General features: G+C 45.0%; 1 protein-coding gene across 1 annotated transcript in view; it reads right to left on the bottom strand.

Moving 5' to 3' along the window:
- Positions 1 to 1,644, bottom strand: part of LOC129867706 (metabotropic glutamate receptor 3-like) — a 30,985-nt gene extending 29,341 nt beyond the window's left edge. The window contains exon 1 of the mRNA XM_055941260.1: positions 1,633 to 1,644. Coding sequence (XP_055797235.1) covers positions 1,633 to 1,644 — 12 coding nt within the window. The remainder of the gene's footprint in view (positions 1 to 1,632) is intronic.
- Between the last annotated feature and the right edge of the window lie 24,938 nt (positions 1,645 to 26,582).

Below are 26,582 nucleotides of genomic sequence, written 5' to 3'. Positions count from 1 at the left end.
GTGTGTGCCTACGTGTGTGTATGTGTGTAGGTGTAGGTGTATGTGTGTAGGTGTATGTGTTTAGGTGTAGGTGTATGTGTTTAGGTGTATGTGTGTAGGTGTATATGTGTAGGTGGATGTGCATAGGTGTTTGTGCCTGTGGCTGTTTTAGGATAAGTCTGTTCAGATAGCTGATAAAGAAGCCCAGGGTTCTGATGCCACTGCTCTGGATCTCTGTTTCAATGATTCCTCACTCGCCCATGCCTTACTGTTTGTGTGTTTGTGTGTTTGTGTGTGCTCCCACATACCTGCCTCCACTGACGCAGACACAGCACATTTCTTTGTGAGACTATGTGTGTGTGTGTGTGTGTGACTGTGTGAGTGTGTGACTGTGTGTGTGTCTGTGTGAGTGCCTAAACTGATGCTATCTCTTCAAGTCCTCAACTAAAGCTCCCTCTCTGTTTCCCTAAGCCCAGAACATGCCTATCTACCAAGCAGAACTAATACCACTGTCTCTTCACAACCAACAGTATAATTCTATTCCACTGAACCCCCTGAAATAATGCCTTACAACACATATGTTCCAACAACACAACAGAGAGAGAGAGAGAGGGGGATAGAGATAGGGAGAGAGATTCACTATGTACGATCTGAGTCCTGTCTTCTGTCCTATCAGTGTGTGTGTGTGTGTGTGTGTGTGTGTGTGTGTGTGTGTGTGTGTGTGTGTGTGTGTGTGTGTGTGTGTGTGTGTGTGTGTGTGTGTGTGTGTGTGTGTGTGTGTGTGTGTGTGTGTGTGTGTGTGTGTGTGTGTGTGTGCGTGCGCGCGTGCGTGCGTGCGTGCGTGTGTATGTTTTGTCATGACGTTGGCTTGAGGGGGGGGGTTATGACCCCCATAAATACCTTTCCCCCTTTTCCTCTCTCTACTCTACTGATGTGACTATTGGAAATCCCTTTGTTAACATTGAGAGAGAGTCTGGTGAAATCAAATGATGGGAAATGGAACCATATTTCGGTAATCCAACCAGTTGAAAATATGCTTTGGGACTTAATGAATATGATGTCAGTTCAGTTGGCGTCTGAGACATGATTACTGATGACAAGGCGACATAAACTGTATCTTGAAAAGTCTACACATTATAGTTATCAGATTCACATGGAATTGTTGTGCAATTTAAATGTTTAAATATGAAACTATTTGTGAAAATATTAAAAGTAATTTAGCTTCTTTATGAGAGAACGGTTTGTCATAGAGTAAACTCTGCCAACTCAGTGGCCCCGCCCATGTGAACAGACAGTGGTTGTAAACTATGAAACAAGGCCCTTTCTCCCAATCCTATATAAGCCTCTTGACGAAAATGTAACTTTCTGTTCCAAGGACGTGTGGACTTGAGGTCCCCATGTTGAAAGGACAAAGACCACCTACAGAACTAAGTCAACCTACACGTAGGAAGGATGAATTTCGACTATACCAGCCAAAATATAGCATGAGCTTAAAGTATGGCAAGTTGGTATGAACTTTGAACTCTTATTCACTAAAGAAGTGATACCTCCTAGCCGTCGCGTTAGCGCAGAAACTGTAAACGTGGGCTAGGAATGGACGGACAACGTATCCAGTCTAACACACCCAACGATACTACAACGTATTCCGTTTACCACCAGAGACATTCTTCAGAGGACCAGAGATCCATGCTGGACCACCCGGTCTCCCATCTACGAACAATCTACCGAAGTGCAGCTCAGAGTAAATATTTATTGCATTCTCCTAATTCAAATGGGCGGTCATTTAGAATACATAAGATACTGTATTTACGATAGCATAGCTGCCTACGGCCCGATAGAGACATAGCTTCTCCCTTTGTTCCTCAGTCTTCCCGCTCTTTGATTCAAACCCAACCCCCTTTCCTTTTTGTAACCAGCCGTCATGTCGGCTCCGTCCACCAGGGACGTTTTCTTTATGACATAATTTGTAATCAATGTATGATCCATTCTGTGTAGATGTATTTCTGTGTGATTATTTAGGTATTTAGTAAATCAATTATTAAACCAAATTTTGTATTGCTGATTCAACCTGATTAGCTTAATCAGGTAATATTAATTACAGAGAAATTATTTTATAGAATAGCATGTCATATCACTTAATCCGGCATAGCCAAAGACACGACAGTATGTATATGTGTCAGCATGTAGGCGGATGAAAGATTCTCTGAGATGCAGTCAGCTCTGAGCTCAGATACTCCAATAGGCTGTTGCTGTGTATACACTCTAGTCTGTTACTAACTCTGCTATGTTTAACACAATGTACTCCTTCTATAGTATACTGTAGGTAGTCCCAAACAGTAGATTCATTACTGGAGGTTGTCTCATCAATGGGGTTATTCTGCAGCTAATTAGGAGTTTATCCCCCACTAGGTTCTGAACTTATGAAGAATTCAAGCGATCTCTTCCAAGATGACATCACGCGACAAGGAAAAGTGTGTTCGTGTGTGTGATTCAAGAGAGGTCAAAATTAACAGGATTATTCTTGCAGGGGCGAAGATGTGACCTGAGTTAACTTTACGATCAGTCTCCCACCCAACCCCCCTATAGACTGTTAACTCCTAGAAACTTCTCACTCTACAGAAGAGAAATCTAATCTAAATAACATGAACATACTGTCCTGAGAGAGAACTCACCACCCATTCTCTTCTTTTTTTTTCTCTCTCTCTCTCTCTCTCTCTCTCTCTCTCTCTCTCTCTCTCTCTCTCTCTCTCTCCTCCTCCTCTCTCTCTCCTCTCTCCTCTCTCTCTCTCTCTCTCTCTCCTCTCTCTCTCTCTCTCTCTCTCTCTCTCTCTCTCTCTCTCTCTCTCTCTCTCTCTCTCTCTCTCTCTCTCTCTCTCTCTCTCCTCTCTCTCTCTCTCTCTCTCTCCTCTCTCTCTCTCCTCTCTCTCTCTCTCTCTCTCTCTCTCCCTATTTCCCCCTCTCCCTCCTTTTCTCTCCCTCTCTCTCTATGTCTCTCTTTATGCGACAGCCCTGCACCATAACTCTGTAATTAACTTGGTTGACCAGCGCTTTGATGAGCACCATGTTTTCTTTTGTCTCCTCTATCACTCCTCTTCTATCTCCTCTTTTTTCCTTTCCTACTCTACTGCCTCTTTCCTTTCTTCTCTCTCTTCTTTCTCTTCTTTTCTGTCTGCTGTCCAGTGTGACTCTCAGTCTCTGGAGAGAAAGACCACATAGAGAACAGATATAGCCCATTGTGGTCTTTTTCGTGTACGTATGTGTTTTCGATGCAGATAGCGTTGGAGACTAGCAGCCGTTCACCCAAGGCCTTTCTTTAACAGCATGCTGTAATCTAATTCTCAGCTCATAAAACACATGTTCAACTCATGAGTCAAATAATAATATCTTAAAACTTTCCTATACTACACTCACATACACAAATACACACATCCCACACATACACACATCACACGCATTCACACATACACACATTACACACATTCACACATCATACACACCGCATTCTTACACTAGCCAGCTCTTGGTTGGCTTATGATGACATGTATCTGATAAATAATGTTGTGCTGTAATGTGTTGCATTGAGAATGTAGGTTATGGTGTCTGAATACCACACCATAACATTCCCCCCTAAATCGTGCAGTATCTTACCTGACAAGAACCAGACAAGACAAAGAGCTTCTGGGTCATGGTACATAGCTACATCACCAGAGAAACCTAGAGAGAGGGAGAGAAAGGGTGGGTCAGCAAACAACGTTCAGGGACACGCACATGCCCACGCCCACGCCCACGCCCATGCCGACGCCCACGCCCACGCCCATGCCCACGCCGACGCCCACGCCCACGCCCACGCCGACGCCCACGCCCACGCCCACGCCCACGCCCACGCCCACGCCCACGCCCATGCCCACGCCCACGCCCATGCCCACGCCCACGCCCACGCCCACGCCCATGCCGACGCCCACGCCCACGCCCACGCCCATGCCCACGCCCATGCCCACGCCCACGCCCACGCCCATGCCGACGCCCACGCCCACGCCCATGCCCACGCCCACGCCGACGCCCACGCACATGCCCACGCCCACGCCATCCAGTTAGTCTTGTTAGTCCATCCAGTTAGTCTTAATTGGACCAGGAGAAAAAGAGGGAAGAGACAAAAGGAAAATGAATGAAGGGTAAAGATGGAGAGTAGCAGATCTCTATCCTGATGTAGCCTGTTAGCGTGTGACCGAGAGACTAATCATAACCTGAACTTACAGCCCAAAGGTCACCTGCTACACCATCTTTCACTCTCCTCCCCTTTCTCTATCTCTATGCTCTTTCTTTCTCCTCCTGCTCACCCTCTCTCTCCTATCTATCCCCTCTGTCCTGTCCTCCTTAAGCTGTGACTATGTTACACACACACAAGACAATAGATATTCCATTCTGTCAAATGTGTGCTCTGCTTACACCTACAGTACTTGCAATGCGTAAAACACTTAAGCTCAGCACAGCGCAGGGGACACCAAGAGACACGAGCGCAACTAAAAAATGTATTTAGTTTATAATCAGCTTCACACTGCACTTGCACAGAACCGAACAAAGTGTGGAACCAGTTTTTCTCTCCCATCTCACATCTCTCCCATCCCTCTCCAACAGGCAGGGTTGTTGATGATGACACGTGCCCTGCAGAGAGAGGACATGCAGGGTCGATGGACCACAGTAATCACCCCGCTCTACACTGTGTGTGTGTTTATCTGTATCTCTTGTCTGTCCCAGAGCTACAGACCTCTCATTACAGGGTCACACACGAGCAGAGCCTTTTTCTGTTTCCCTTACTTTCTGTGTGGATCTCTCTATACTTGACTCTGTCTCTCTCTTTCTCACTCCATCTCTCTATGAAGCATATACATAAACGGTGCACACCATGTAGTATTTTCCACAGAAAACATTAAGATGCCATGCCTGCTTGTGTGCGCGTGTGTATGTGTGCGTGGGTAAGCATGTGTGTAAGTTTGATGTTCCAGAAACACTCCTCTCACTCCTACCTATGTGTTGGGTAAGATGGACAGTTCATTCGTTATTTACAGAGTGTGTTTTACGGTAGGAAGATTGTTGATCCGTAAATAGAGAGGTACAACTAAACACACACCAGCACCCTACACACGGGCCTAAGATGATTCAACAAAACCCTGGTCTAAAGACTACAAAAATTACTAGGAATATATTATGTGTATAATCCCATTATCAGCAAACATCACTCCATCACTCCTGTGTTCCAATGTACAGTTGATCATTTTAAAAGGACAGTTGGTCATTAGAAAACCCTTTTGCAATTATGTTAGCACAGCTGAAAACTGTTGTCCTGATTAAAGAAGCAATAAAACTGGCATTCTTTAGACTAGTTGAGTATCTGGAGCATCAGCATTTGTAGGTTCGATTACAGGCTCAAAATGGCTAGAAACAAAGTACTTTCTTCTGAAACGCGTCAGCCTATTCTTGTTCTGAGAAATGATTGCCAAGAAACTGAAGATATGGTACAGCGCTGTGTCCTACTCCCTTCACAGAACAGCGCAAACTGCTTTACTTTCAAAAAGGACATTTCTAAGTGACTCCAAACTATTTAGTTACGCCACCTCTTTGCTCTCAAAACAGCTTCAATTTGTCGGGGCATGGACTCTACAAGATGTCAAAGGCGTTCCACAGAGATGTGGGCCCATCTTGACCCCAATGCTTCCCACGGTTTTGTCAAGTTGGCTGGACGTTCTTTGGGTGGTGGACCATTCTGTCACGCCCTGACCGTAGAGATCCTTTTTATGTCTCTATTTTGGTTGGTCAGGGCGTGAGTTTGGGTAGGCATTCTATGTCTGGTGTTCTATGTTGTCCTTGTTTTGTATTTCTATGTGTTTTGCTTGGTATGGTTCTCAATCAGAGGCAGCAATCTATCGTTGTCTCTGATTGAGAATCATACTTAGGTAGCCTGTTCCCACCTGTGTTTGTGGGTGGTTGTTTCCTGCTAGTGTTTTGTTTCACCTTTCAGGACTGTTCGTTTGTCGTTTTTGTTGTTTGTCAAGTGTTTTCGTATTTTATAAAAAAATATGACCACTTACCACCCTGCACCTTGGTCCTCCTCTCCTTCTCCAGACGACAATCGTGACAGAACCACCCACCAACAAAGGACCAAGCAGCATGGGAACATGGACTCCTGGACATGAGAGGAAATTTTGGACGGCAAAGGACCATGGGCACAGCCGGGAGAGTATCGCCGTCCAAAAAAAGAGCTGGAGGCAGCAAAAGCGGAGCGGCGACGCTATGAGGAATTGGCGCGAGGTAACGGGCACGAGAGGCAGCCCCAGAATAGTTTTTTGGGGGGGGTCACACGGGGATATTGGCGGACTCAGGTAGGAGACCTGAGCCAACTCCCCGTGCTTACCGTGGCGAGAGAGTGACTGGGCAGGCACCGTGTTATGCGGGGAAGCGCAAGGTGTCCCCAGTGCGCACGCATAGCCCGGTGCGCTACATCGCAGCTCCTCGTATCGGCCGGGCTAGAGTGGGCATCGAGCCAGGAGGGATGATGTCGGCTCAGCGCATCTGGTCTCCAGTGCGTCTCCTCGGCCCGTGGAATACTGCACCAGCCCTACGCACGGTGTCCACAGTTCGCCAGCACAGCCCAGTGCGGCCTGTTCCAACTCCCCGCACTTGCCGGGCTACAGGGGGGATCCAGCCAGGACGAGTGGTGCTAGCTCTGCGCTCGAGACTGCCTTCCCAGCCTCCACGGTCCAGTGCATCCGGTGCCTCGGCCAAGGACAAGGCCTCCTACATGTCTCCCCAGCCTGGTGAGTTCTGTGCCTGTGCTAAGCACTAACCCTCCTGCATGTCTCCCCAGCCTGGTGAGTCCTGTGCCTTCTCCCAGAGCTAGGCCTCCTGTGTGTCTCTCCATACCAGTGAAGATCCATGGCACGAAGCCTCCAGTGATGATTCATGGCACGAAGCCTCCAGTGAGGATCCATGGCACGAAGCCTCCAGTGAGGATCCATGGCACGAAGCCTCCAGTGAGTATCCATTGCACAAAACCTGCAGTGAGGAGTTATAGCACGAGGCCTCCAACGAAGGACGCTAGTCCGGAGCCTCCAGCGATGCCCTCTAGTCCGGAGCCTCCAGCGTCGCCCTCTAGTCCGGAGCCTCCAGCGACACCCTCTAGTCTGGAGCCCCCAGCGACGGGATCCTGTCCGGAGCAGCCAGAGTCTCCCTCCTGTCTGGAGCAGCCAGAGTCTCCCTCCTGTCCGGAGCAACCAGAGTCCCCTCCTGTCCGGAGCAGCCGGACTCTCCCTCCTGTCCGGCGCCCGCTGCGAGGGTCCCCGGTCCGGGGTTAGCGGTGAGGTGGAGCGGGGTCCACGTCCCGCACCGGAGCCGCCACTGCGGTGAAATGCCCACCCAGACCCTCCCCTATAGGTTCAGGTTTTGCGGCCGGAGTCCGCACCTTTGGGGTGGGGTACTGTCCCGCCCTGACCGTAGAGATCCTCTGATTGAGAACCATACCAGGCCAAACACATAGAAATACAAAACAAGGACAACATAGAACACCAGACATAGAATGCGACATAAAAAGGATCTCTACGCTGCACCATCTTGACCACACTATCTGTGTGGGTGGACCAGTTCAGTTTGTCAGTGATGTGTACGCCGAGGAACTTGAAACTTTCCTCCTTCTCCAGTGCGGTCCCGTTGATGTGGATAGGGGGGTGCTCCCTCTGCTGCAAAGATCATTGTGTTGTTTCGGATCATGTCCAGGTGTGTCTGGTAAAATATGTGTTATGTTTTGACTTTGGACAACCAAGTGAGGGTCTAGTATTTATTTAATAGATCTAATAAACAACATGATGAAGGCAATGGTTCTACTTTTAGCAATAAATTTGCTTTTTTACATTTTTATTCCATTGTCTTCCAAGTGTTACTCAATTTCCTCCTTCAGTTTGTTTCTCAATTCATGCACCTTGGTTGGAAAGCGTGGTAGCGGCAGTCATCCCTTCCCTTTGCAGCAGATCTGATCAACTCAAAGCTGGCTGTTGCTTCAGACAATGAGAGATCTGACAGAGCTAGTGACTCGATGATAGATACTGCTGCTACCAATGCACTAGAGGTAGTATGGTATCAGATTAGTCTAATAGGGGTTAATATCTATAATGTGCATCTTTTATCACCATTAATCCATCCTAATCAATAATCAATCATGTGTTCTGTGGTCCTTAATGACCTGCTGACCCCTACACAGAGCAGGGCTTATTAGAGTAACGATCAGGCCTCACGGTCAGCACCCTGCGGGTCACAGGTCATAGCCAGAGATTTAGAACTTATAGAATGGAATCAGCTCTAACATTCATGTGCCCAATAAAAGCCTATTTAGTGTTATGGTTGTTTTGAATGAGAATGTCTGTTCTATGATTAGTAATTATATGGTTGGGTAACAATGGATGCCAACGTGTACATAGTTATTTTTTTCTTGTCCATACTAGTTCAGCACTGTAAAGGGGTTACTGTGAATTTGACAGTAGCTTACAGGCAGCTCAGTGGCAAGTAAAGATCTGTATTTCATATTACAGTACACCTACTGTAATATAAATACAGTATCAAAGCAAGTACTGCGTAATGACACACAGTACATTACCGTAAAACTGAATTATGCTGTAAAAAAGTAAACGCTACCATAATCAGAAAAAATGAATGAATGGATGAATGAAATTCAGGGGAGGGGTTTGTATTTCACAGTATCTTACCGTAATTACAAAGGATTGGTGCAAGCAGGTTGGCTGCTAGGTAAAGTGTTTTATACGTTACAATATTAATGAATAGTTGGTGCTTTATATCACTTGCACTTCCAGAGGCCTTAACAAAGGCTTCCAGACTTGGTTGAAGACTTGCTGCCACTTCAATCTGTCACCTATACATGTTCAACTGATGAGGCACTATAACCGCATTGGAGTTTAGTTGGTACAGCATTCTGACTCATCGGGGCAACATATATAGCCTCTTAAAAGGCACATCTCAAAATATGTTAATGAGGCAGAAACAACAATACCATGCACCCACTAGTTCTCAAAAGATATTGGCCATATACCACAAACCCCTGAGATGCCTTATTGCTATTATAAACTGGTTGCCAACGTAATTAGAGCAGTAAAAATAAATGTTTTGTGATACCCGTGGTATACGGTCTGATATACCACGGATGTCAGCCAATCAACATTCAGGGCTCGAACCACCCAGGTTATAATAAATAGATAAATACTAATGGTAATGTGTGTGTGTGTGTTTGTGTGTGCGTGTGTGTGTGCGTGTGTGTGTGCGTGTGTGTGTGTGTGTGTGTGTGCGTGCGTGTGTTTGTGTGTTGTTATGTGGTGACCTACATGTAGCAGCAGTGGTTTGTAGTTACTCTGTTTTTTTCGACAGAGCGGTGTGAATGTTACAGAGACACATTAAGCATAGCAGAAATGCAGGCCACACACACACACACACACACAGCGGCACTAGCAGGCAACTCGTCTTGGAGTAATAGCCAACAATGATCTCTCCTCTCCAGCCGCCAGCCCCTCTCCCTCTCACCCCAGGAGTGAACCCTTCACCCAAGTCAGTGTCCTCACTATGCATCAAGCAAAGTGCTACTACAGAGACGGGTCATAGTGGTGTATAGACACCCCAGCTTTAAACATTCAGTCTGTGAATTCCACTGATTATTTATGTAGGCCTGTTTTGTCTTGCACTTGTATTAGAAAAAACGATGTACTTATTGGCACCCACGTTCCCTAACCGTATAATTACTAATCATAGAAGAGACATTAATTCAAAGCAACCATAACACTAAACAGGCCTTTATTGCAACACAATATTGGGTACATGGATGTTAGAGCTGATTCCATTCAGTTAGTTCTAATTCTCTGGCTATGACCTGTGACCCGCAGGGCGCTGAATGTGCGGCCTGATCCTTACTCTAACAAGGCCTGCTCTGTGTAGGGGTCAGCAGGGCGTTAAGGACCACAGAACAAATGATTGATTCTTGATTAGGATGGATCAATGGTGATGAATGATGCACATTATAACTCTTAACCCTTATTAGACTAATCTAATAACATATAACCTCTAGTGCAGGGACGGGCAACTTTGATGGGGGTGTGCGCCACAAAACGTCTGGACTCATTATGAGGGTCCGCAGATGCTCATAATGTCAAGGGGTGTCTGCGTATACACATCAATACCCCCCCCCCACACACACACACACACATTGCGATGAAAAATATTTGAGTGGCTGCCCTCTTGTCAGCGTTGATCATTAAAAATATATGTATATTCTATGCAATTCTACACATTTTGCCTTGGGGTGTAGAGAACATGTTGCTATTTTAAAACAAGTTTACTGCAATTATGTACATTTTGCCATGGGGTGGAGAGTAGATTCAGCAATTTTATAACACATTTCATGCCATTCTTCTCATTTTGCTGTTGGGCAGAGAGGAAAATTAGCTGTTTTACAGTATGTTTCCTACAATTCTACAACACATTTTGCCATAGGGTGGAGAGAAACGCTTGCAGTTTTTAATATACAGTGCCTTCGGAAAGTTTTCAGACCCCTTGACATTTTCCACATTTTGTTACGTTACATTTACATAAGCATTCAGACCCTTTACTCAGTACTTAGTTGAAGCACCTTTGGCAGTGATTACAGCCTCAAGTCTTCTTGGGTATGACACTACAAGCTTCGCACACCTGCATTTGGGGAGTTTCTCCCATACTTCTCTGAAGATCCTCTCAAACACTGCACAGCTATTTTCAGGTCTCTCCAGAGATGTTCGATCGGGTTCAAGTCCGGGCTCAGGCTGGGCCACTCAAGGACATTCAGACACTTGTCCCGAAGCCACTTCTGCACTGTCTTGGCTGTGTGCTTAGGGTCGTTGTCCTATTGGAAGATAAACCTTTGCCCCAGTCTGAAGTCCTGCGCGCTCTGGAGCAGGTTTTCATCAAGGATCTCTCTGTACTTTGCTCCGTTCATCTTTGCCTCGATCCTGACTAGTCTCCCAGTCCCTGCCGCTGAAAAACATCCCAAAGCATGATGCTGCCACCACCATGCTTCACTGAAGGGATGGTGCCAGGTTTCCTCCAGATGTGACGCTTGGCATTCAGGCCAAAGAGTTCAATATTGGTTTCATCAGACCAGATAATCTTTTTTTCTCGTGGCCTGAGAGTCCTTTAGGTGCCTTTTAACAAACTCCAAGCGGGCTGTCATGTGTCTTTTACTGAGGAGTGGCTTCTGTCTGGACACTCTACCATATTGGCCTGATTGGTGGAGTGCTGTAGAGATGGTTGTCCTTCTGGAAGGTTCTCCCATCTCCACAGAGGTACTCTGTCAGAGTAACCATCAGGTTCTTGGTCACCTCCCTGACCAAGGTCCTTCTCCCATGATTGCTCAGTTTGGCTGGGCTGCCAGCTCTAGGATGAGTCTTGGTGGTTCCAAACTTTTTCCATTTAAGAATGATGGAGGCCACTGTGTTCTTGGGGACCTACAATGCTGCAGAAATGTTTTGATACCCTTCCTCAGACTTGTGCCTTGACACAATCCTGTCTCGGAGCTGAGACAGCCTATAGGGAGGAGGTCAGAGACCTGGCAGTGTGGTGACAGGATAACAACCTCTTTCTCAATGTGATCAACACAAAGGAGTTGATTGTGGACTACAGGAAAAGGATGACCGAGCACAGCCCCATACTCATCGATGGAGCTGTAGTGGTGCAGGTTGAGAGCTTCAAGTTCCTTGGTGTCCACATCACCAACAAACTATTATGGTCCAAACACACCAAGACTGTCGTGAAGAGGGCAGTCTCCCCTCTTTTCAGTCTCCCCCCTCAGGAGACTGAAAAGATTTGGCATGGGTCCTCAGATCCTCAAAAAGTTCTATAGCTGCACCATTGAGAGCATTCTAGTCATACACTGTTCTCTTCGCTACCACACGGCAAGTGGTACTGGAGCGCCAAGACTACGTCCAAAAGGCTTCTTAACAGCTTCTACCCCCAAGCCATAAGACTCCTGAACAGCTAATCAAATGGCTAACCGGACTATTTGCATTGTCCCCCCCACCCATATTTTTACACTGCTGCTACTCTCTGTTTATCGTCTATGCAAAGTCACTTTACCCCTACTTACCTACCTACCTACATGTACATATTACATATTACCTCAATTACCTTGACTAACCTTTGCCCCGACACATTGACTCTGTACAGGTACCTCCTGTATATAGCCTCGCTACTGTTATTTTATTGCTGCTCTTTAAATATTAGTTTTTTAGTTAGTCGAGTAGCAGCAGTGTAAAAACAAAGGGGGGGGGGGGTAGAATTGTTCAGCAGTCTATTGGCTTGCGGGAAGAAGCTGTTAAGGAGCCTTTTGGTCCTAGACTTGGCACTCCGGTACTGTTTGCCGTTGCGGTATCAGAGAGAAAGGTACATGACTACGATGACTGGAGTCTTTGATAATTTTTGGGGTCTTCCTCTGACACCGCCTATTGTATGGATGGTAGGAAGCTTGGCCCCAGTGATGTATTGGGCCATATACATGCCTTTGTAAGAATGCTGTACAAGCTCTTCACTAAACTCAGGGCCCTGGATCTGAACCCCTCCCTGTGCAACTGGGTCATGGACTTTCTGACGGGCTGACCGCAACTGGTGAAGGTAGGCAACAACACCTACACCACGCTGATCCTCAACACGGGGGCCCCACAAAGGTGCGTGCTTAGTCTCCTCCTGTACTCGCTGTTCACCCATGACTGAGTGACCACGCACATCTCCAATTAAATCACCAACTTTGTTGATGACACAACAGTGGTAGGCCTTATTACAAACAAGGATGAGACAACCTACAGGGAGGAAGTGAGAGTCCTGACGGGTGCAATAAGTCTACGAACAGATTGGGTTAGTTTAGAAAAATGTAGGTTATTTAACTTTGTGTAGCATAAGATAAATGTATTGATTAAGGAATCAATCAGTACACATGCAAAAATACAGACGTTGACAGTATGCAGCTGAATGTTTATTTATATTTCTTAATTCCATTATTTTACTTTTAGATTTGTGTGTATTGCTGTGAATTGTTTTTACATACTACTGCACTGTTAGATACTACTGCACTATTAGAGCTCGAAACACAACCATTTCGCCACACCCACAATAACATCTGCTAAATATGTGTATGTGACGCATTCAATTTGACTTAACTTTGATTTGAACTCCGTTTGGTTGCTAATGACCTGAATTTCCTACTACACTACCAGGTCTGTGGGCATGACAGAGATTGGCCACAATTTAATGGCAAGAATACAGTTCTGCACTTAGCTAAATCAAGTCAATAATTGTCTGATTATCTGACAACACCAACATAAAAATAGCAGTGCTCAGGGACACTTGTTGTAAAGTGAACAAAATGCTTTGGGGATTTGGACTTGTACGTTTTTCGGCAGAAGTGCATTGATGTTTCCGCAGTGCCACCAGGTACATCATTATTACCAAGAACATATATCCACACGCTCAAAATTAGGGTACGGTTAGGGTACAATGTTCCCTTGGAAACAAAAATGTCAAATAAACACATAAGGTATCTTCAGAGGTACACATAGAGTAGGAAGTCCCATGGTACTGGTCAGGTCCTTTTAGGGTACATGTACGGATGGACTATTATAATGGTACATTTTTATATCCAATATTTTGCATATAATGTACAATTATCACTGCGCTTTGAAATGTAGGTTGGGGCAATGTACCGGTAGGGTTCAGTAGCATATTTGGGGGCATGGTCTAATATATGTGTATTTGTGCCAAGCGTCAGTGGAGGTGTTGCACCAGTTTAAGTGGTTGATGGTTATGTTATCAAAGTTTGAGCAACTGTTTTAATATGGTAAGTTTTACAATCGTAAGTGAATTTGACGTTAAAGAGCAGAACTGTTGAGATGTTACTGTGCATTTTACAGTAACTCAATGGAGGTTAGTTTCCTGGAAGTTGTGAATTCTGTGTTACTGAATTGGCCACCAGTTGTCAGTACGTTATTGTAAAATTAACAGTAACTTAATAGCCAGTAACTGCTACTAACTCACTGGCAACTGACTGCCAGCAGCATAACTGGCAACCTAACTGTTAGAAAGTTGTTGTAAAATGCACAGTAGCATACTTGTAACTCGCTGCCAGTAGCTCAGTACCTTCAATTAACTTTTCTGGTTAAAATAAAGCTTATAACATTAGGTGACAACTATTATGTATTATTTGTGGTGACTACACTTGGGACCCATTCTCACTTGTCATCAACCTCTAGGTTGGCTGCAAACCGACCTTCCTGCCACACCATCAGTGAGCATGACAAAGATCAGCCACAGTAAGTTACTGTGCATTTTATAATAACTAGCAAGTTGACAGTAAGTTATTGAAAATTAAACATTAACTTCCTGGTCACCAACTGCCATTAAGTCACAGGAAAATGTACAGTTATCTCTTAACAGTGACGCTCTTGATTTTCACAACCTCTTACAAAAACTGTATAACTGGGAGTGGACAAACAAGGTGCTCAATCTTCATCAACATAGCGATAAAACCACATCAACTGGTACAACACTTCCACTAACGGTTGGCACAATTTTTTTACAACAAAGACCAGATTGGTCTGCCAGCTTAACCAGCTAGACCATGCTGTTCAGCCAGCAAAACCAGCTAGACCATGCTGGTCAGACCAGCTTGAACAGCATCCAACCGGCACTGACCAACATAGACCAGCTTGAAATTTATGCTGGTCTATACTGTTTTTTTCCCTTAGCTTTTTTGCTATTTCCCTTTTCACCTACTCCTTGCTTCTGAAGAGCAACAGATGTTACATGCCCTGTGTCCGGTGTGAGCTTACAATACGTATGTACGTTGAATGGACCTGGGATATCCCGTTATGCATTTCTTCTTTTTTGCTATGGATATCCTGTTATGCTTTTCGTTTGTTTTGTAATACAGCTCGTGTCAGGGCGCTCTCTAAGCAGCGTCTCTCCCACTGGATTGTGGCATATAGCAGTGAGGAGAAAGGGTTACTTATCAGTGTACATGCTCACTCCACTAGGGGTCTGGCAGAGTCTGGAGTGTTGTTTAAAGGGGAATGGAAACACTTTAGGAAGTAAATTTAAGCAAAGAGATGTATTCAATCCACTAATACATTTAACATTAAAACATCTCTATATTTTTATTTGAGCTATGGTCAGTGCCATTTAAATTGCCATAGTAATGACTGATGCCAGTGCATCACTGGCAGGAATCAGCAAATTGTCTGTGGTATTGAGTTTTCGAGCGGAGAGTGAATCGAAGAGAGTGATGTTAGGTGCGGACAACGAAGATGGCAACAACAAGTAGTAATTCAAACGTGAAATGTATAGCACCAGGCTGTATGAATTGGCTCAAAACAAATCCCTCAGTAAACTACCATCGGCTGCCCAAGGACCCACAACTTGTGAAGAAGTGGCTCCATGTCCTGGAGAGAAAGGATGTGCCAGCTCGAGCTACGTTGAAGCACTCTGGTTGCGCCTCCATTTGAGATTTCGAGGGTTTTGGTATAGGGGTTACTGACCGACCATCATCAACATAGATGACTTTGGAGTCAAGAAAAAGCGACTGAACGGAGGAGGCAACGCGAGTCAATGCAATGGAGCCTAAGGTAACGTTAACCGGTCATGACTTTTGTTGAATAGGCTAGCGTTAGACACTGGACAACTTTGTTGCAACTCTAGTTGAAGGTAACTACCTAATTGTGTCTGAAGTGTTTTGTGTAACACCCCCCAGCAAACAACGTTAGCAAGCAACAACTGAAACTGCAACATATTTTCTCTGTGTACCCTTGTTATTAGGTAGTTACTAGCTCCCACCTCAGATAGTCAAATTACTGTAATACATTGTTGTCATGACGTTGGCCTGGGGGTAGGTTTATGACAGTCATAAATACCTCTTCCCCCCTTTTTCCTCTCTCTCTACTCTACCGATGTGACATTAGAAACCCCTTGGTTAACATAGAGATTCTGGGAACATCAGAAGTTGGGGGGAAATGAACTATATTCTGGTAATCCGACCAACTGAACGTATGCGGTGGTACCTAAGGTATATTATGCCAGTTCGGTTGTCCTCTGGCACATTCTCATCAATGATAGAATGACATAAACTCTACCGTGGAAAGTCTAAACATCAGAGGTATCGGATTCAATTGGAATTGTTGTTTAATTCAAATGTTTGAATATGAAATTATTTGTGAAGAGATGAAATGTAATTTTAGCTTCCAAATGAGAGATTTGGGTTTTTATAAGTTTAGGCCTCTGCTCAACCAGTGGCCCGCCCCTGTGAAGAGACATGGGTAATAAACTTTTCAGACACACCCCTCTCCCTCCACTATATAAGCCATTGACAAAAATATAACTTCCTGTTCCGGGTACATTAGGATGACGATCCGATGTCAGAATGGTTCAGATAATAACTACAGAACTAAGCCAACATCAGCATGAGCTTTGGTTGTAAATGGTATGAACTTTGAACTCGTATTCACTATAGAAGTGATACCTCCTAGACGTTGTTAGCAACAGCAGCTGCAAACGTACATTAGGACAGACAGAGGATCCAGTCTACCACTCAGCAGCAGCAACAGAGACATTCTTCAAAGGACCCGGTTGGGCAACACGGCCTTCCATCTACCACCAACCTACCGAAGCACAGCTCAGAGTAAATATTTATTGCATTTTCCTTTTCCAAATGGGCGGTAATTTAGAATGCATAAGATATTGTATTTACGATAGCACAGCTTTGCCCCTTTGTTCCTCAGTCTTCCCGCTCTTTCACTCAAACCCAGACCCTTTCTTTTGTGTAACAAGCTGTCATATCTGTTCCGCCCGCTAGGGACATTTTCCTTTATGACGTAATTTGTAATCAAGGTATGATTCTTTCCGTGTATATGTAATTCTGTGTGATTTAGTTAGGTATTTAGTAAATAAATTATTAAACGCAATTTTGTATTGCTGATTCAACTTGTTAGCCAGGGTTTGTGACGATAACCAAGAATTTACAACTTTCAGATGAGACTGAAATAAGGTGACGATTACATTTACGTCATTTAGCAGACGCTCTTATCCAGAGCGACTTACAAATTGGAAAGTTCATACATATTCATCCCGGTCCCCCCGTGGGAATTGAACCCTGGTCCCCCCATGGGAATTGAACCCAAAACCCTGGCATTGCAAGCACCATGCTCTACCAACTGAGCCACACGGGACCACAATTAATATTGACTGCTATTGATGTAAAATATTATTAGGTCTTTAAGAGTTTATTCGGAAGATAACAGCTCTATAAATATTATTTCGTGGTGCCCCTCTCTAGTTAATTACATTTACATGATTAGTTCAATCAGGTAATATTAATTACGGAGAAAGTGTTTTATAGAATAGCATGTCATAACACTTAATCCGGCATAGCCAAAGACACAACATTGTTGACAGACTTGTTTTTGTAATGTTTTATTAGCTCCACCTCATTTAGCTAAACTCACGTTGACATTGCTAATGTTTCCTGAAAAATAAATGTCCCTGTATTTGCTGTGTGTGTGTGTGTGTGTGTGTGTGTGTGTGTGTGTGTGTGTGTGTGTGTGTGTGTGTGTGTGTGTGTGTGTGTGTGTGTGTGTGTGTGTGTGTGTGTGTGTGTGTGTGTGTGTGTGTGTGTGTGTGTTGACAGAGCATACAAGTCAGGTAACTTGTTAATGGCAATTGATATATTTGGGTTCAGTTGTCTTAACAAAGCGTTTGTTTGGTTTCAGGATGACATCTTCATCCCTGAAAAAAAATTAATCGTGGAGGAGAATGTGCAGGAGGCAGAGGAAGTACAGTATATGCAAATCCATGTTGTTTCTAAGGCTATTGTTTATTTCAAGTATATGCAGTGATTCTTGAATAGAACTATAGCCAAATAGATGCCCTAATTTTTTTCTACCAACAGGAAAGAACAGTTAGTACAGCATGCCAAACTCTACCTACATGTGCATACTACCTCAACTAACCGCTGCCCCCGCACTCTTATTCTAATCCGTCATTTTTTTAAACTGCACTGTTGGTTAGGGGCTTGTAAGTAAGCATTTCACTGTAAGATCTACACCTATTGTATTCGGCGTATGTGACTAATAAAATTGATTTGATATGAAACTGACAACTTGGTGCCAGAGTGTTCCTGTGTTGCGGTGGAGAAGAGGTCCACCGGGACCAGCACTAAAGAACTTGGGCCCCACCTAGATTGCGCTCTGTACGATCAGTTTACAACCAAGTCCTGCCCATATACGCCACAGATGGAGCTGACAAAGAGTGCGATCAGTAAAGACCATAACTTGCTGTATGAGCCTGAGAGCTCAGAATCACTATCATCACAGTGTGAGCCAAGATATCCTACATGTATTGAGCCCTTTGGGGGAGCAGCTGGTGTTCCTAAAATGGAGAAGGTGCAGGTCATTCAACTGCGAATTCAAAGATACACCCATCCATAAAGAGAATCGGAGTAGAATTGTTTATCCACTATTTTTTTTACCCGTTTCAAAAGATGTGCTACCTTGTCCTGTTCCTGCTTTTTTGACTCTCTCTCTCAACCTATGAACGCTCAGCTATAAAAAGCCAACTGGCATTTGCTCCTGAAGTGTTAAACTGTTGCACCCTCTATAACCACTGTGGTTATTATTTTGGTGTAAAAAGGGCTTTTGTAAAATACATTTGTTTGATTGATTGCTGTGCTGGATGCTGTGTATTCACTAACTGTCTGAGTGATGGGATATTTCTATAGTATCTGTAACATATTTTGGTGTGTATTTAATCTGCATCTTCACTTCTTAAAGTGGCAATCAGCAGTAGAAAAAATAACAAAGTGTCTCCCTGCTCCTCTTTGTGTAAAAAGGCTGGAGAAATCGAATCACTCTCAAATTCATAGACAGAGCTATAGATGCAACGACTGACCATCCATGAAATCAAACTTGTAATCCTGTTTCTATGCTCTACCACTACCATGTACCTAGTTTGCTTTGTATAAAGGCGTCTGCTAAATGGCATATTAAAGTCTACTTTGATTCTGCCAACTAGCTGCCCAATGTAGTTACCATTCCTTTCCAATAGATGGCAGCCAAAGCTAGTTGAAGTCACTACTCTAGCGACAGGGACACGGGATTAGTGTGCGTTGAAAGTAGTTTTATCTTCAAAGCAAGTTTATCTGGTTACGCTTGAACCTGTTGTTATAACATTAGTGGACAAGCTAACTAAGGCTATTTGGCTCCCGAGTGGCGCAATGGTCTAATACACTGCATCTCAGTGCAAGAGGTGTCACTATAGTCCCTGGTTCAAATCCAGGCTGTATCATGTCCAACTGTGATTGGGAGTCCCATAGGGTACCACACAGTTGGCTCAGTGTCATCTGGGTTTGGCCGGGGTAGGCTGTCATTGTACATAAGAATTAGTTCATAACTGACTTGCTCTAGTTAAATAAAGGTTATATGTAAACGAATACTATTTTTACATAAGGCGCAGGCATTACTGTAGTCCCTGTCTTGAAGAAAATTACAGCAGTCTAGATTTACCAAATGAACTGGTTTTATTCAAACTCAAACCCTATGTAAATGCCTTTGTTTTGGGTATGCTGCCTTATGGAAGAGACGACACACGCAGGGAGGAAACACTGTACACCTCGTCCAATTCTCCCTTGTGCCCATAGGGTGAACTGGCGATAAACTGCCAGCCTGTATGCTCTGCATACAAAATCATAATAAAAGTTAGTCTGATACTTAAACTAAATCACAATGTATTTTTACTTTGCACGCCCCATTATTGGTTAGAATAAGATTTCATGAATCATGATGCTCTCTACAATTCAAACTCTGGTCGTCTAATCAAAAGGTGAATGTGTTACCAACGAACCAAACATATACATATATATATATATTGATCATCTACCCACTACTGATATTAACCATAAACAATGCATAATCAAGCAAAATTTCACCAATTATTTAACTGGCAAATCAGCTGCTGACTTCTGCCAAGAATTCCTTCATAAGTGACACATTCCCTGATGGAGGGAAACAAGGTAGAACACCTGTTTGGCCCCTCACATAAACATCACAGGCGGTAAGGCCTCCTCCATTGCCTGGGGAAGGGCCATACGTTCATGGGGTTTGCAATCATACACCTTCCACCGCCATGCTGAAAACAACTCCTCAATGGGGTTGAGAAATGGGGAATATGGTGGGAGATAGAGAATTGTAAACCTGGGATGGTCATGGAAACAGTTGCTGACCTGAGCAGCAGATGAAAACTCACGTTGTCCCAAATTAGAACATACATTTGCTGCTCAGGATCACATGGCCCTCTCTGCTCTGGCTGAAAACGTCATGTAAGGTGTTGAGGAAATGAAGGAGATGGGCAGTGTTGTATGGTCCAAGGGTGAAATGGCGGTGGAGGACCACATGGTGACATTTCACACAATGTGGCCAGGTACCTCAATGACGGCGTGTTGACCAATGATTTTCCTTTCTCTCCTCCTCTTCTTTGCTAAATTGAAATCAGCCTCATCTATGAATAGGAGTTCTTAGGGGAAGAAACTTGAATCCAACTTCATGAGTACTGTAATTGCTGTATAGTAAAGTTCACTTGCAACATATATGAGTCTCTAATGTTTTAAGAGTGTAATACTAGTACATTACTTGCTTGCACGTATTTGTACCGTTTCTTCTTCACTCTTTGGGAATTCATTTCAAATGGGATTCTGTAGATTTGCTTCATGGTGTTTCTTAAAGATGCGGGCTATGGTTGATAAACTCAATCTGATATTATGGAAGATTGCAGGGTTTTCAATAATCCTTTGTTTGATTTCCAGCAGTTCTATGGCATTATTTTCAAATACCATTTGCACAATGGCAGCCTCCTGTTGGTCTGTAAATAGACGCGTTGGTAGTCTTTCAGTTCTACAAAAACAAAATAACATGCGGTACAGAAAACACTACAGTAATACAGTATACAGGATAAGCATGTTACAAAGTAGTATAGCTCTCAATTTCATACATACAGTAATACATTAAACATTTACTTTGTTTCCCCTTACAGTCGCCTTGACCTGCCGCCACTCCCCCAGTACTCTCGCCCGCTCCCTCTCTCTCTCTCTCTCTCTCTCTCTGTGTGTGTGTGTGTGTGTGTGTGTGTGTGTGTGTGTGTGTGTGTGTGTGTGTGTGTGTGTGTGTGTGTGTGTGTGTGTGTGTGTGTGTGTGTGTGTGTGTGTGTGTGTGTGTGTGTGTGTGTGTGTGTGTGTGTGTGTGTGTGTGTGTGTGTGTGTGTGTGTGTGGGCGGAGACAGGTGTGCTGGAGTCAGAGCAGATCCCCATCAAGACCTCTACAAATACTCAGCCCTGCCACTTCCACACAGCCAGATCGTAATCTCTGCTCATTCTGCCCACTCTGACTCTGGTCCCTGTCTCCAGTTCCACGTCTCAACATCCTGCTACTCTGTTCTGGATTCTCCCTTGGATTCCCCTCCGGACCTGCTTACTCTGTCCCAACCCCTCCCACTCCAGCCTCAGCCTCCGCACCTGGTTTTCTGCAACCCACCCAAGCTTCCCCTAGCCTGCACTCCATCTCCCCCCCGTGTTTCAATAAATACCTTGGATACTTCATCCCAGTCTCCTCGTCTGAGTCTGCTCTTGGGTTCCCCTGTTCCACTCCGCGTAACAGGGGGGAAATGTACCAAAATTAACTTCATGAAGGTAGTATACAATATTATGCGTTGTTTAACAAATACCACCAGAGGGGCCAGAGTTTAACAGGTTAACAAGGGCCCCAGGACCAGTGGAAACATAATAGCCCCATAACATCAAAGATCCACTACCATATTGTACAGTAGGTTGGCCTATGGGGTTCTTTTCTGCTTATGCATTCTCATTTCGACACCAAACCGGCCACTGGTGTGCGTGGCCAAATAAATCTATTTTCATGTCATCTGACTAAAGCACAAGCTCCAATCCAAGTGCCAATGGCATTTAGAAAACTCCAAGCATTTACATTTTTCGGATGAGCTCTTTGGTCGTGCTGCTGCTCCAGTTTCAACTGTTCTGCCTGCGGCTATGGAACCCTGACCTGTTCACCAGACGTGCTGTATTCGACTCTCTCTCTACCGCACCTGCTGTCTCTAACTCTGAATGATTGGCTATGAAAAGCCAACTGACATTTACTCCTGAGGTGCTGACCTGTTGCACCCTCTACAACCACTGTCATTATTATTATTTGACCCTGCTGGTCATCTATGAATGTTTGAACATCTTGGCCATGTTCTGTTATAATCTCCATCCGGCACAGCCAGAAGAGGACTGGCCACCCCTCAGAGCCTGGTTCCTCTCTAGGTTTCTTCCTAGGTTCCTGCCTTTCTAGGGAGTTTTTCCTAGCCACCGTACTTCTACATATGCATTGCTTGCTGTTTGGGGTTTTAAGCTGGGTTTTGTATTACACTTTGACATCGGCTGATGTAAAAAGGGCTTTATAAATCAATTTTAATGATTGATTTATTGATTTGGCCACACACACCAGCGGTGGGTTTGGCGTCAAAATTAGAATGCATAAGCAGAAAAGAACCCCAGACCTATACATTACACTACCCTTTCACTGCCTCAGCAAACACACACACACACAGAGAGAGAGAGAGAGAGAGAGAGAGATGTAGTGTGTGTGTTGTTAAGTGGTGCACTACATGCAGCAGCAGTGGTTTGTAGTCTCTCTGTTTCATTGACAGTGCAGAACGGTGTAAGTTTTACAGAGACACATTAAGTGCATCGAACAACATAGAACTTCTGGTCAATAAAGCCTTCACACTGTCTAGATACAACACCCACATTACACTACATAAGCATAACACAATACTGCACCTAAGCTGTATTTTACTGTACATGAACCATTGACATCATTAGAGATTAGAGTCAGAGTTATCACGATCACACCCAGAGCAAGCTGTGAGTCAGTAAATGCTGACTGTGAACGACTTTCGAGACGCATTCTACAAACAACATACTCATACATCAGTTTTGTGTAACACCACTACACCTGAACTGTATGGGCGCCATATGAATTCATGACATTACAGTTTTCGGATTCCCAGAAAAAGCAATAAATGCACCATCAGGTGACACGCAGAAGCAGCTCAGGGATTTGTCTCCTTGTACATGCTGTTCATGTCAATGCCCAAGCCCTCTGTCCTATCATGTCTGGCTACTGTATGAAAAGACTGACAGACTGTGAGGACTGACGGACAGACAGACGAACGGCACCCGGACTAATATACACACATACGCCCATGCATGCACACACAGACACAAACACAGACACAGACAGACACATGCACGTACACACAGACACAGTGAAATGTGATTTTCCCCTTTTCAGTGATTTAATTATTTGTTTTGTGCAGTCATTGTTGCTCATTTTTATCGAGGGTGTCGAAAATGTTGGACCTCACTGTATATAGAGACATAAAACACTGGACTGTTTCCTTTATACTGTTTATCACGCTGTGTATTCATATACTCCATTTATCACATTCTTATATACATGCATCTACTACTGTACATTGCGTTGTGGTTCCACTGTTCATACACTACGCATGTTTATATACTGGATTCTTATTTATATACTGGTTATGTGCCGGATTCTCATACATATCCTGTATTCTTCACATAGCTCACTGTAATATATCTAGAACTGTACATTGCATTTTGTCACGTTCCTGACCTGTTTTCTGTTATTTTTGTATGTGTTTAGTTGGTCAGGGCGTGAGTTGGGGTGGGCATTCTATGTTTTGTGTTTCTATGTTTAGGTCATTGGTAATTAGCCTTATATGGTTCTCAATCAGGGACAGGTGTTTGACGTTTCCTCTGATTGAGAACCATATAAAGGTAGGCTGTTCACACTGTTTGTTGGTGGGTGGTTGTCTTCCGTGTCTGTGTCTGTGCACCACACGGGACTGTTTCGTTTGTTCGTTCGTTTGTTTAGTCTGTACCTGTTCATGCGTTCTTCGTGTATATGTAAGTTCGTTTGTTCAGGTCTGTTGACTTCGTTTATTATTTTGTAAATTCTCAAGTGTGTTTAGTTTTCGTCTTGTTTAGTAAATATGATGTCGTATAACAACGCTGCGCTTTGGTCCAATCCCTACTCCTCTTCTTCGGACGAAGAGGAGGAGGACAACCGTTACAGAACCACCCACCTAACAAGGATCAAGCAGCGTGAGAGGAACCAGCAGCAGCGGCCAAAAAAACAGGACTCGTGGACTTGGGAGGAAATATTGGACGGAAAGGGACCCTGGGCTCAACCAGGAGAATATCGCCGCCCCAAAGCTGAGCTGCAGGCAGCGAAAGCAGAGAGGCGGCGTTTCGAGAAGCTAGCTCGGAAGCAGGAGAAGGATCTGGGCTACACTACGTAGGAGGAGATCGACAGGTGGGCGATCGACGGAGCCCGCCTGGGATTCTCTGGCGCAGTGCGAGGAGGGATACCTGCGGATGGAGGCAGCACGACGACGCGGTAGGAAGCCTGTGAGTAAACCCCAAAAATGTATTGGGGGGGGGATAAAAGGGAGAGTGGCGAAGTCAGGTAGGAGACCTGCGCCTACTCCCTGTACTTACCGTGGAGAGCGAGAGTATGGGCAGACACCGTGTTACGCAGTAGAGCGCATGGTGTCTCCTGTACGTGTGCATAGCCCGGTGCGGGTTATTCCACCTCCCCGCACTGGCAGGGCTAGATTGAGTATTGAGCCGGCTCTACATATCTGGCCACCAGTACGTCTCCTCGGGCCGGCTTACATGGCACCAGCCTTACGCATGGTGTCCCCGGTTCGCCTACATAGCCCGGTGCGGGTTATTCCACCTCCCCGCACTGGTCGGGCGACGGGGAGCATACAACCAGGTAAGGTTGGGCAGGCTCAGTGCTCAAGGGAGCCAGTACGCCTGCACGGTCCGGTATTTCCGGCGCCACCTCCCCGCTCCAGGCCAGTACCACCAGTGCCACCACCACGCACCAGGCTTCCAGTGCGTCTCCAGAGCCCTGTTCCTCCTCCACGCACTCTCCCTGTGGTGCGTGTATCCAGCCCAGTGCCTCCAGTTCCGGCACCACGCACCAAGCCTCCTGTGCGTCTCCAGAGCCCTGTACGCACTGTTCCTTCTCCCCGTACTCGCCCTGATGTGCGTGCCATCAGCCCGGTACCACCAGTGCCGGTACCACGCACCAGGCCTATAGTACGCCTTGAGAGTCCAGTGTGCCCTGTTGCTGCTCCCCGCACTAGCCTGAAGGTGCGTGTCTTTAGCCCGGTACCTCCAGTTCCGGTACCACGCACCAGGCCTACAGTGCGTCTCAGCCGGCCAGAGTCTGCCGTCTGCCCAGCGGCGCCTGAACTGCCCGTCTGCCCAGCGGCGCCTGAACTGCCCGTCTGCCCAACGGCGCCTGAACTGCCCGTCTGTACTGAGCCTTCAAAGCCGCCCGTCTGTACTGAGCCTGCAAAGCCGCCCGTCTGCCATGAGCCTTCAGAGCCGTCCGCCAGACAGGAGCTGCTAGAGCCTTCCGCCAGACAGGAGCCGCTAGAGCCTTCCGCCAGAAGGACGAAGAGGAGGAGGACAACCGTTACACATTTAATTTTGTTATATACATATATTTGTTTTCTTATACTGGATTCTTGACATAGCTCATTGTATTATACACTGAGTGTACAAAACATTAGGAACAACTTCCTAACATTGAGTTGCACCACCTTTTGCCCTCAGAACAGCTTCAATTATTCAGGGAATGGACTCTACAAGGTGTCGAAAGCGTTCCACAGTGAATCTGGCCCATGTTGACTCCAATGCTTCCCACAGTTGTGTCAAGTTGGGTGGATGTACTTTGGGTGGGGGACCATTCTTGATACACAAGGGAAACTGTTGAGTGTGAAAAACCCAGCAGCGTTGCAGTTCTTGACACATTCAAACCAGTGCGCCAACCATACCCCATTCAAAGGCACTTAAATATTTTGTCTTGCCCATTCACCCACTGAATGACACATATACACAATCCATGTCTCAATTGTCTCAAAAATCTTTCTTTAGCCTGTCACCTCCCCTTCATCTACACTGATTGAAGTGGACTTAACAAGTGACATTAATAATATATCATAGCTTTCACCTGGTCAGTCTATGTCATGGAAAGAGCAGGTGTTCCTAATGTTTTGTAAACTCAGTGTATATACTGCTGTACATATTTATTTTTTCCTTTAATTAACTAGGCAAGTCAAGTTAAGAACATATTCTTATTTTCAATGATGGCCTAGGAACAATGGGTTAACTGTCTTGTTCAGAGGCAGAACGACAGATATTTTCTTCCTTGTCAGCTCAGGGATTTGATCTTGCAACCTTTTGGTTATTAGATGAACACTCCAACCACTAGGCTACCTGCCGCCTGAATACATATCATTCTTAGTATATATTTTGGTGTATATAGGCATTGATTGCGTTTGGATTACTGATACAGTGTTATTCGGGTTGTTAACTGGATTCGTCCCGACACTTGTGA

This window comes from Salvelinus fontinalis, chromosome 12, assembly GCF_029448725.1.
Source record: "Salvelinus fontinalis isolate EN_2023a chromosome 12, ASM2944872v1, whole genome shotgun sequence".
Lineage (NCBI taxonomy): Eukaryota > Metazoa > Chordata > Actinopteri > Salmoniformes > Salmonidae > Salvelinus > Salvelinus fontinalis.
Note: the sequence above shows the minus strand (reverse complement) of the source record. Positions and strands in the feature narration are given on the sequence as shown.